Source organism: Narcine bancroftii, chromosome 2 (assembly GCF_036971445.1).
Source record: "Narcine bancroftii isolate sNarBan1 chromosome 2, sNarBan1.hap1, whole genome shotgun sequence".
NCBI classification, from domain to species: domain Eukaryota; kingdom Metazoa; phylum Chordata; class Chondrichthyes; order Torpediniformes; family Narcinidae; genus Narcine; species Narcine bancroftii.
In genome coordinates, this window is record NC_091470.1 from 152,743,557 (window position 1) to 152,756,977 (window position 13,421).

At 39.2% G+C, this 13,421-nt stretch overlaps 1 protein-coding gene across 5 annotated transcripts in view; it reads right to left on the reverse strand.

Annotated features, from left to right (window-relative positions):
- The window catches only part of camta1a (calmodulin binding transcription activator 1a), a 1,025,873-nt gene that overhangs the window by 964,510 nt on the left and 47,942 nt on the right, over positions 1–13,421 (reverse strand). For all 5 annotated transcript variants that reach the window (XM_069918585.1, XM_069918583.1, XM_069918582.1 and 2 more), the window contains exon 2: positions 10,194–10,312. In XM_069918585.1, coding sequence (XP_069774686.1) covers positions 10,194–10,312 — 119 coding nt within the window. The remainder of the gene's footprint in view (positions 1–10,193; positions 10,313–13,421) is intronic.

A 13,421-nucleotide genomic window follows, 5' to 3' on the forward strand; every position in this document is an offset into this window, starting at 1 on the left:
TCTTATTAATCCAATAAATCAAACTTCATAGTTGCAGCTGTAAATAGCTTTAATTCATTGATAAAGAAGATAAACATTTTGAATAACTTTGCATTGAGATTTTCATAACAGAGCATACTGTATACTAAAACAATATTCCACGTTAAACAGATTAAGCCAAAATAATATGATTAAGATTAATTCAAAGAAAAGTATCTTGAGCTTGCGTTCTCCTCCATAATTCTTCGAAGAATGAGATCCAAGCTCTCCGTACGTCCAGATATTACAACATATGATGTCAATAGTAATTACGGTAACACTACAAACAACAATTTCTTAAAGGGATATGCACAAAATTAACTAAATGTAACAACTTGCCACCATGACAATCAGGCCGGTGCTCCGGGCGATGAGCGCAACAAAAAGCCAGCAGGCTGCGCTAGCTCCAGCTAGCGAAATGGCAGATGAATGGTTTGGGCAGTGTAAGGGCCAGTGACCCCAAAGTGGCACTGGCCCCGCCACACAGCCAACAGACAGGGACAGCGTACAGGGAAGAAGGAATTGTTGTGTTTGAATGTACCCGTGCACAGGAAACCCTCTTTTGTTATGCAGGCCGTTGCATCAGTAAAGGAATAACAGTGGGAACGCGAACCATATAAAATTTGGGCTTGATCCCCCAATAAAGCAGAGCCATACCAGACTACACTATGCGTGGGGTGTGGCTACAATTGGCGACCTCGATGGTTTAGATGGCATCTAAACCCAACGATGAGCGAACAGGTAGCAGTCCATGCAGTCACTCCCAAGCTGCTGACCTTCTGGACAAATCAACCATGCGTGTGGTTTGACCTGGCAGATCACAGCAGAGTCCACCCGGTACTACCATGTGGTGAGCACAGTGGACCAAGACATGGCCAACTGGGTGGCCAACTTCATCCAAGAGCTCCCGTCAGAAGGCGCCTACACCACCTTCAGGACTGCAGCTCCAGGACATCCCAGTCAACGCAGGTAACACCACTGTCCCGGTTGATGAGGCCATCGGCCAGGTCAGACCTATCGACACGGCGGCTTGGATACGGCAGGTTTTTTATTCCATCCTCGGGCTGGCTCACACATCCATTAGGACTATGGTCTGACTGGTGGCATGGACCATGAAAACAGGTCAGCAGGTGGGCAAAGGCATGCACGCAGTGCCAAACCACCAAGGTGCAGCACCATACCAAGACCTCACTGCAGCACTTCTAACCCACAGAGCGAAGGTTAAACCACATCCATGTGGACATAGTGGGACCCCTACCAGTATCTCAGAGTTTCCACTATCTGTTCATGATGGTTGGCCACTTCACCAGATGGCCGAAACCCATCCCGCTGGTGGGCATATCTGCAACATTGTGCGCCAGAGCCCTCATTTTCTCCTGGGTGGCACGGTTAAGGATACCATCCAACATTACATTGGACAGAGGGGCCGAGTTCACCTTCAGCCTGTGATCTGACCTCACCAGCCTACACCACACAATGGCCTATCATCTACAGTTAAATGGGCAAGTGAAGCCTACCTAATCCATCTGTGATGCCACTTTCAGGGAATTATGCATCTCTATTCCCAACCTCTGTTTTACCGCACTCCTCAGTGCCCTACCATTCACTGTGTACATCCTTCTTGGTTTATCCTTCTAAAATGCAACACCTCACACTTGTCTGCATTAAATTTCATCTGCATTTTTCAGCCCATTTTTCAAGCTGGTCTCAATCCCTCTGCAAGCTTTAAAAAACTTCTTCCTCATCCACAAGACATCCAATTTTTGTATCAACTACAAACCTGTGGATCCAATCTACCACGTTATCATCCAGATCATTTATAAAGACAACAAACAACAATGGTCCCAGCATCAATCCCTGAGGAATAGGCCTCTTGGTTGATAAGCAATCATCTACCACGACTCTCTGGCTTCTCCCATCCAGCCATTTTCGAATCTAGTTTACCACTTCACCATAAATACCGAACATCTGATTAATTTCCCATGTGGGACCTTGTCAAAGTAGACAACATCCACACACATAAAGTCCATGTAGACAACATCCACACGCTTTCCTTCATCAACTTGGTTAAGCACAACCTACCACACACACAAAGCCATGTTGACTATCCCTAATCAGTCCATGGGTATCCAAATATTTGTATATCTGATCTCTTAGAATACCTTCCAATAATTTACCTAATACTGATGTCAGGCTCACCAGCTTATAATTTCCAGGGTTACTTTGAGATTTATTTTTTTTTAAAATGAATAACATCAGCTACCCTCCAATCCTCTGGCACCACACCCATGGGCAGGGACATTTTAAATATTCCTGCCAGAGACCCTGCAATTTCTACACTAGGCTCCCTCAAGGTCTGAGGGAATATCTTGTCAGGCCCTGGAGATTTATCCACCCTTATTTACTTTAAGACAACAAGAACCTCTTCCTCCTTTTTAATCTGTATAGGTTCCATGACTTCTCTGCTTGTTTTCCTTACTCCCTATAATTTTGTGCCCATTTCCAGATTTTTTTCTTATTTCCCACATGGTGCCAGTTACCTGAATGATTACTGATTTAAAAAAAGTTCAGTATCTCCCTCATCTGTTTTGGCTCCATACACAGCAGACCACTCTGGTGGTCTTCAAGGGGATAAATTTTGTTCCTTACTATCCTTTTTCTCTTCATATACCTGTAGAAACCCTTATCATTTTCTTTCACATTGTCTGCCAGAGCAACCTTATGTCTTCTTTTAGCCTTCCGGTTTTTGAGGTTTTTCTTGCATTTTTAATCCTCCTCAAGTATCTCATTTGCTCTATGTTGCCTATATCTGCTATACACCATCCTCTTCTTCCAAACTTAATCACCAATATTCATCAAAAACCAATGTTCCCTCTGGCTGCTAACTTAGCCTTTAATCCTGACAGGAATATACAAAATCTATACTCCTAAAATTTCACCTTTGAATGCCTTGAATATTCTTGCCCAAAAACAACTCATCTCAATCTACACATCTAGATCTTTTCTCAATTCCTCAAAATTTGCCTTTCTCCAATTTAGAATCTCAACTCAAGGCCCAGACTTCTCCTTCTCTTTAATTAACTCGAAACTAATGACACTGTGATCACTGGACCCAAAATGTTTCCCTACACATACTTCGATCATAATATTAGATCCAGTATTTCACTCTTTCTAGTTGGTAATGTTATCGGGCCAGAGGACCCCAAAGCCAAGCAGCAATAGAAATTCACCAAGACAAATGGTTACTTAAACAAAAGTTACTTTTAATTTTCTTTAAACATCAAAACAGGATCAAACTTTAACTTATTACTATTAACAACCCCCTTCTAATTCTGAGCACATGTGTATGTACTGTGTGTGTAAATTCAGAAAAGTTATTTGATTCACAATTCAATCTCACTCCTCCAAGTTCACCAGTTAAAAAGAAATTCTTATGCTATGCACAGAACGTAACATTTATGAATCTTCACCAGGCTTTGGTGCTTGAAGGTAAATGGTTACTGCTCAAGAAGGTCTTGTTGGTTTTCAGAGAGATGTGTTGCTCATTGGACACATACAAACTGATTCCTTCTGATTAGCTACTTCAGTGTCTTGCCGAAGAAACTTGCCCCATCAGGGTTTTCCAGATGATCATCTCTTTCTTTCAGGTCATCACAGAGTTCCTTTTTCCTTTATCTCAAGTGAAATATTATACAGACTGCCATCTCCTCTTGCATGGACCACAAGAGCTTTGAACAGGCTGAATTCAGAACTAACAACTCATCTTCAAATGGGGTTTCAAACAAAGTTCCAAAAGCCACTCTCTCTCTGTCACACTTAGAGAAAACCTTATTGACTCTCTCTGCTTGCAAAACCACATGATCCTCCTAAAATAGCACACTGCACTAAATCGGCTTACTGACTCCCAAAATCAATTCATGAGAGATTTTCCTGAGATGGGCCCTTTCATTTGTACCTCGTTGTGAAAATCTCCAGTGCAGGAGTCAATTGTCTTTGCAGACTTGTAGGCACCACCTTATGCATAACTCTTGCATTTTAAAATGATCTGTTTTGAAGTGTTTGTATCTGTTTGACCTAACTAAAACCCCACAATCTATCTTCCAAAAACAGATCTATACATAATATACAACATAATCTGTCACAGTACCTCTCTGTATTGATTTAGAAAACTTTCCCGAACATATTTGACAAACTCCAAGCCATCCTTCCTTTTACAGTATGGGAATCCCAGTAAATAAGTGGAAAATTAAAATCTCCTCCATTCATAACTTTATGTTTCCTGCAGCTGTCTGCTCTCACTCTACAGATTTGCTCCTCTAATCCTCATTGACTATTGGGCGGCATATAATACAACCCCATGAGTGTGGACATAACTTTCCCATTCCTCAGCTACACCCACGTAGTCTCAGTAGATGAACCCTCTGGTCTGTCCTGCCTGACCACAGCTGAAATTTTTTTTCCTGACAAGCAATGCCTTTCATCCCCCTGTTCTATCACGTCTAAAGCAACAGAAGTCCTAAATATTTAAGTGCCAGTCATGCCCCTCCTGCAACCAAGTTTCATTAATGGTCACAACATCATAATTCCATGTGCCAATCCAAGCTCTTAAGCTCATCTGCCTTTCCTACAATACATTGAAATAGATTCACCTGAAAACATTTCCACTACATATAACCTGTTGACCTCTAATGTTTATATGCAATTTTCACATCACTTTTTTTTACTCCTTCACTCCTCTATCTGCTCTGGTACTCTGGTTCCCATCCCCCTAACAATCTAGTTTCAACCCCACCAAAGAACATCACTAGCAAACCTTCCCACAAGGAAATTAGTCCCCCTCGAGTTCGGATACAAATTGTCCTGTTGGAACAGGACCCACCTTCCCTGGAAGAGAACCCAATGATCAACAAACCTGAAGCCCTCCCTCCTGCTTGATGTCTTAAGCTTTGTGTTAAGCTGTATTATCCTCCTATTTTTAACCTCACTAGCACGTGGCACAGGGAATCTATGGAATTATCTGTCCCAAATGGCCATGAAGGCTCAGTCGTTGATCATTTAAGAATGAATCGATTTCTGGATATCAAAAGAAACACAGGAAATGAAATTACTAAAGGAAAATGGCTTTCTGGTATATTGGCCACAATTTAGATGAATGGAGGAGCAGGCTGAAAGGACAAAATGACCTCTTCTTGTTCCAATTTCTCATGTTTTATTATTCTTGCACTTCCTATTTCACCCCATACCCTTTAACAGTCAGCTGACAAGAAAGCCACAGATTTTTTTTTAAAAAGCATTATTTAGTCAAGATTAGTTACTGGTTGAGCACAACTTCCCCACTATGTTCAGTACTACTGAATATTTTTTTCTCTCGCCTTTCTTAGCCTATCATGCAACTTTTAATAATTGTTTTGTTTTCCACCTCACACCTTCTAAGTTAATAAGCAACTTCCCCTTGCTTGCTAACAAAATATACACTTGGCATTTTGACCTTTAAGACTGGAGAACACTGTTCTATTTATTCTTATATTTCTTAAATGCTAGTTTGGGGGAAAAAGCCTGACTTTACAGCATTTGAATCATTCGCGCTTCCCTCTTGAATCACCACGCTTTGAGCACATAACTATAGGAATTTGGCATGCATGCAACTATCTAGATTTTCTGCATCTCTCCACAAGATCATGGTAATATATCCAGGCACCCTACCAGAACAAAAGTTTACACATTTGAATAGCAAATCAATTTTTCTCTCTCTCCATTATGTTGGCTCAACAGCATTTCCTTATTTTAATTCTACCAATAAACAGCACGTACCAGTACTATTGCAAAAGTCAACATTTCCAGAACCAATAGGTCTTACAGATAAAAATAGCACAAAAATTGTTTATTTTTCATAAAAACACCCTTCTCCCTTTTATACCCACATGTTCCTCCTAAATTTATAGAACTGTTTCAATCTATAAAGCACAGGGAAAAATAGGCACATGAAGTTACCTCATGAAGAACTCATTTATACAGGGCACTTTCCAGCCAATGTTTAAAGTAATAATTTTCATGAAAAGTAATCCTTCACATTATGCCAATCTGGTGTTGGACACTGATATTTTTGTATTATTTCTTATTTGCTTTTCCAGTTTTCTTCATTTCAACAGAGAGAACAGGCATGATGAGCCATAACCAAGGATTCAGCAAAACATGGTTTTACAAATTGCTGTTTAGAGCTTTCAACCAGATCTAATCAGTAATGCATGCAGAAAATCAATTATACTCTACCAGTGATCAAGGGAATTCAAATTGATATGTATCTTTTATTCATCTTTCTTGTAAAATACAAATTCATGAACAGGTCCTACAGCCAAGGCATTGCTTTTCAGAATTTAATGTGCACCTGAATAAAGCAGTCATGTCAATCAGAAACAACAATACCATTGTATTGAGGTGATTTAAAACACAGACTAGGTAATGTCTGGACAGACAAATCAAACTATTCATTAACAAGAAAAGCTTCACATCCACGGTTTTGATCAACTTGTTTAGAGTTCAATTTCCCCAATATTTTTAAGGACGAATTAAATAAAAATGGGTTACACATTCAAGGTAAGAGTAAATTGGTAAAATTAACTTTTCAAATCATATTTTCTATTCTTTTATTGACTGATTAAGTTGATTAATTTATTTGCTCAAAACATGGACACACACCTCCATGTTTGGGTTTGGAAAATTAGAGAACTTTCATAACCTGCTGTTTGCAGGAAAACCTGTACAAATGGCTGAAATAATTATGATATCAAAAGTCAGGAATTAACAAAAGAAGAAAATTCAGAATTATTTACCATTATTACATTGAAAAGCTGCACTACTGCCATCTCTAGAAGCCAGCTTGCTTGCTTAGACAGAAGAAAAGCTGGGTCAGTGAGTCCTTTTATAAAGCAAGCATCTTCCCAAAGCAAAAGAGGTGAGATATGTAGCACAGCAGCACAACTCACCCTTTTAGACTGGATCCACTTCGCCCTGCTTCGCCTCTGACATTACCTTCCTTAGCAGACAAAATCCAGGTAAGTTCCTACCCCCCAATCTGCCTTCGACACATTCACATAGCTAAGCGAAGCGTTCGAAATGCAGATAATACTTGGCTTGAATCCTCTATGTAAAAGGGGAAATTTATAGGTCAAATGCCAAAGAGGTTGATTCTCTAGCTCCTATTCCACAGGCATCCCAGTTAATTGGCTGTGCAGTGTCCCGGGATAGGGAGTCCTTTGTGTTGTTTCCACTAGACCACCCTTAACTGGGACACTAACTGCTTTTCTACTGAACACAACTCATCCCTGGGGATCGGAGTGTTTTACCTTCAACTGGAAATGGGTAACTTCCTGCTGTCCCTTTTCCACTGGTTTTATCAGCACGCTGGTGTCAGCAAACGCTGGGGATATGAATAGGGGTAGTGATGGTTAATACCCAGCAATGAAATGATGACATTTGATGCCAGCATTTGAACAGTGTTCCTTTTCCACTGGACCCTGTCCCAGGAATTAACTGGGAATTTTCTAGGACAGGGTCCAGTGGAAAAGGAACACTGTTCAAATGCTGGCATCAGAAATTTGTGTTTTGGACTATCAAAAAAAATTCAGAATAAGGCCTTTCAACATGGATAAATAAAAAGCTTCCCTCATCTCTTCAATATAGCATGAATGGAAGTCCTTTCCCAGATTCCTAAAATACAATTCCCTAAATCATTCTTCAGAGTAACTAGCAAAAATCTAGGTGTTGGGAGACAAGCAAAGGGGCAAATTCTCAGTGCATATCTATGTCGTTTACTTGTAGCCAAATGAGTAGTGGATTCAAACATTTTCATGAATGATAGATACAAGTTCCTTATTCCTTCTTGCTTTCAAGTCTCTTCATTGTCCAAGCTGAAAATCACAAATACCATGCAGTAGAAATGGGTAAAATATGCCAATTTGAAAACTATTTGGCCCCCGATTCCTGAAATTTTACAGTTTCTTTAAATTTTCAACCTCTTATTTAGCTTTACCCAGTAACTCTAACGCAACCACCTTCCAACTGCTGTTAAATCTGGCCTTATGCTGTCCTCAATTTCCTTCACCCACTGTTGCAAGCCATGTTTTCAGAGGACCAGACCCAAGTCCACTTCAAATCTAGTCCTTTGGGCCAGTGTGATCTACTGTCCGATGAAACACCTTGGAACATTTTAAGCTAACAAAAGCACTTAAATTAAGCTCGTTATTTCAATTCCTTCCTAAACTTTTCTTTAAATTCACTCTTCACACAGCCACACTTTCTTATTAGAAACGTTGCTGGTATTAAGATAATTGTCATTAGTTCTAATTATTTTTGTAACCCTGACATGTTCATTCATTGTTGTTGACATTGATTATCTTGTCTTTTATTTCACAGCTTGAGTTTTCATACAAATGTGTTATTAACAAATACTAATGGACAAAATAAAGAATGTGACACAAACTGATTAAAACCCATTAGTTGGTCACATGTGTATATTTTGGCAGTGCAGACGAAAGGACTGGAAGGGCCTGCCACTGTGCTGTATACTTAAGTTAAAAATAAACTAAATTTGAGGAAGAGAAAACAAGAAATCAGTAATTTCACCTAATTATATCTACAACGTAAATAATCTAAATTAAGTGTTTGTCACCATTTACTTGGTATAATTCTTCACTAGTCAGCTGCAACTTGAAATCATAACCATTGAGCATACACAATAAAGTCATTAACATGGGATCTCCAGGTTACGAACGACCTGATTTACAGAAATATGACCTTACACAAATTCCCTCATACATTTTCAAGCAGGAGTGGAATCCTTAGGTAATCAAGGACTGCCTGAACAATCAACCATCCCAATACATCCCACATGTTACATTTTTTTACAAACAACTTTCAAATACCACCAGCAAATCAGTGATGGAAAAGATAAAAGGTACTTTTATAATCAAACAAATTGTAGTCTTTCTTATATGTCACAGCAAACAGAACAGCTACCTTAATTTGCAACCCTTCCAAAAAAAACAGAATGGATTCAACATGGCACATTAAGAATATCAAGAGGATCAACAATGTATTCTGAATTTTCTAAATGCATTAACAAATAGACTCATCAATAAAACCAGATAATTCTCAATTATTTCTTAACATTTATCAAAGACCATTTATTTTCATGTGATAATATGCCACTTGCACAGGCAAGTTTAATTCAATAATATAAACTCCTGTTTTTTACATTTCATTCAGATACCCCATAAAATTCATTTTTCAAAATGCCAAAATCTTCATGCAGACAAATCGTTCGAGCAGCCTCAACCTAGTTGAATAACCTAACAAACCATTGTTACTTTTCTCAGAATAGGTCATCCCACATAGTGATCAATCGAACAAAAGCTGTTAAGTTTACATTAAATTCAATACTCGCACACCAGACAAAAGAAATTCAAGGGCTTCTTCCCAAGAAATCATCCCTTATGTTGCACAAGCAGCTTTGTGCCACTGCAGAAGTCAGTCGTGTACTTTAGAGTCAATCCCAGAACAGCCTGGACGAAAATACCAACTCATCACCTCAATAGAAGGAATTGGGTATTGTGTTTAGGAAACATGGCTTCTGAAACTACAAGGTAACTGTAATAACCAACGTGAAGATCAGAATTTGAAAACACAGACATATTATGGCATATTATCATAGTCCCAAATCAAAGCAATTTTCACAACACAACTTCAAGTCACGAAGAACAAGAGGAGATACATTCAGGATGAACAAACCACTTTTTCATCATACAAGAACACACTTGTACACTTCAAAATGAACAATGAAAGGTTATAATTATGTTGTGCAACAAATTACACATGTTTGTAGTTTTAATTGTTTGCATACATGTTCAAAACTTGATTTTTCAAGATTCCCGTTGAAGGCACTGTGTTGATCGAAAGGTAAAGCCAGTTAAAGATCCCCATACAAGTCTACACTAGGAATTATTAATAAGTTTTAATAAGATCTCGTTATTACCTTGAGCTCTTCTTCCACCTGCAAACCATTCCCATGACAGCAAATACAGAACCCATTACGAAACCTCCAGCTAACCAGACACCAGATGAAACATTAAAAGGCCACTTACAATCTCATGGAGTCAGTAGAATCACAAACACTTTACCTCATTTGTGTTCCAGCGATGTCTTTCCTTTGGTAAAGCAGAACATTTCGGTAGACATTCGAGTAATTTCTTGGGCAAGAATATTTTCACATGACTGCCATTGCTGTTTCCATGATCATCTGAAATTAAGAAAAATTGTGCAAATTATGGATCAATGCTACACAAGAAATAGAAGCAGCAGAAGTGGCCAGTCACTCCTGTTATCTATTTGTCTTGAACAACATTGCAATCTTGGCCTCAACATCACATTCCCGTTCTCTTCCACTGCCCTCGACTCCTTTGCAGTTTAAATATCTATGAATTACTACCCTGAATATATTCAATGACTCTTGTCTGCACAACTTCCTGGGGTGCAGAATTCCAAAATTTCACAACTTTCTGAAAAGAAATTCCTCCCCATCTCAAAAGATCAAATCTTTCTCTGAAAATATACCTGCCAGTTCTAGATATTACACCAGGGCAAATATTTCTAAGCATCCAACTATTCAATCCTGTTTAGAATTTTATATTTGAACAAAATCATCTTGCTCAAGTACAGACACCTCTTGATCAACCTTATTTCATGCACCAACACCATCACCCAGGAATGGAGCAAATTAATTTTCTCTGGACTACCTTCAATGCAAGTACATCTTAAAATAAGGTTCCAAGCTGTACACAGTATTCTCACAAATTGTCTCCTATTGCTATTTATTGCTAGCACTTTCCCATGGTCGTTTATATAGGTGGGCACAACAACAACAACAGGGGCTTAAGGGCTCATACTGTGCTGTATATAAAGCTTAAGTATGTTATAATTAGGCATGATTAATTTTGTTTAAATATAAGATTGTAATATATTGATCAGGGTTTTGGGCAGGTCCACCATCATGACATCCCTGGTCGAAGGAAGAACGCTCCATCCCTGGGGATGAAAGTGTATGGTGTCCCAGTTAAGGGTGGCCAAGTGTGAACATTCCTAATTGTGAAACTGAACAGCCTACTGACTGGGATGCATGTAAAAGAGCTATTCACCTTCTCCATCACTGAAATACAGACTGCACTTTCTTTCTTTGGCTTGACTTCGCGGACGAAGATTATGGAGGGGGTAAATGTCCACGTCAGCTGCAGGCTCGTTTGTGGCTGACAAGTCCGATGCGGGACAGGCAGACACGGTTGCAGCGGAAAATTGGTTGGTTGGAGTTGGGTGTTGGGTTTTTCCTCCTTTGTCTTTTGTCAGTGAGGTGGGCTCTGCGGTCTTCTTCAAAGAAGGTTGCTGTCCGCCGAACTGTGAGGCGCCAAGATGCATGATTTGAGGCGATATCAGCCCACTGGCAGTGGTCAATGTGGCAGGCACCAAGAGATTTCTTTAGGCAGTCCTTGTACCTCTTCTTTGGTGCACCTCTGTCACGGTGGCCAGTGGAGAGCTCGCCATATAACACGATCTTGGGAAGGCGATGGTCCTCCATTCTGGAGACGTGACCTACCCAGCGCAATTGAATCTTCAGCAGCGTGGATTCGATGCTGTCGGCCTCTGCCATCTCGAGTACTTCGATGTTAGGGATGAAGTCGCTCCAATGAATGTTGAGGATGGAGCGGAGACAACGCTGGTGGAAGCGTTCTAGGAGCTATAGGTGATGCCGGTAGAGGACCCATGATTTGGAATCGAACAGTTCGGCTCAGACTGCACATTACACCAACACAAAATGCAAGCTGCCACTTAGCAAGATTGTTGCAACAAAATGTTGAATTCGTGACCCCACAACTACCAAGTGTTCCTCAAGCACAGATCATAACCCCAAAGAGTGGGACAATAATTTTAAAAAATCAATTGAAGGATTAATCCTTGAAGGCCATATTTGGCTGAAGACATTGTCTGTGTTGTCAGACAACCTCACCTCAATAGCTGATAAATTTGTTTCTCTGGCTAATGAAAGGGTTATTGTGAAGTATATTCATTTTCTGTAGGTTTTCATTTTTAATTTTCAACCCAAATTTCAGAACATTTATAATTAACAAGGACAAGCAATAAGGACAGTTTAGTTTAGTGTATTTATGTAATAACTCCATTCTGAAGCCACACTACACTTCCAAGTTTACACTGAAAGTTGTTTGATGTCATCACCACAATAAATACAATCCAGAGTTAAAGCAAATAAAATAAACTTCAGGAAAGTGAACTTCATACCATTTTAATCAGTGCTCAGTTTTATTTCCAATCTAAACATTGAAAGTCACCGTATGTTAAATGTTTGTGTTAAAATGTATTGTGGCAGATACTTCCAAATTGTTGGCAAATTTTTTTGTGTCAAAAAAATTCTAGAAATTATACGTAGTCAACTTAGCAAAACATTGGAAAACAATGACAAAGTTGGATGTAAACACCATGGTGCACAAAAAGAACACCAGTTGCATGGGAACACTACTGTCTACAAATCAGAAGTAAATAAGGGATCTATTGAAACTGGAGCAGTTTACAAATTGCTGGAGGAACATCGCAGGTCAGGCAGCATCCAAGGGAAAAAAAATAGCTGACATTTAAGGCTGAAAATCCTTCACCAGGAATTGCAAGAACCAGGCAGATGCCCAAATGAAGTTTGTGGGGAGGGGTGGGGGGGTACACTTCAAGACGGGCAAAACACTTAAACCCAAATGCAGTAAGTAAACAAAAAAATGAAAATTTCCATGAGAACATCAAATTTTTTGTTGCTTCTTAATGTGCTCGGTCACCAGACACTTGCCCAAACCTTATTTAAGTAGGCAACAAGTCATGATTAAGCATCTTCCAGCCAACTGAAATATTGGGATCATTACTGATAAACACAACTTTGTCATTAAATGGCATTCCTCAGCATGTTATGGCAGAGTTCATTGAACAATATTATGAAATATGAAAATTGCTACTTTACAACTCAATTTTATGGTCAAGGAGGTCATTTGAAGCATCTTGAAAGCAACAAGACAAACTTAAAAATCAAAACAAAGAAAGACTCTCTTGCTTTGTGTAGAAGAGCACTTCACAATCAATGCACTTGACCCATACTTATACATCTACAAAAAAATTAACAAAACTCATCCAAATAATTAATTACAATATTCTCAGCTTCCAAAGTGGTTCTTGCTAAAGAATGTAAAATACAAATTAACCTCAATATGCAATAGTAGAAATTTATAAATTTAATTGTCAAATGCAAATCTATTGGTGGGCTGATGAAAATTACTTTTGGGGGGCTCTCTTTTGCTTCTCTC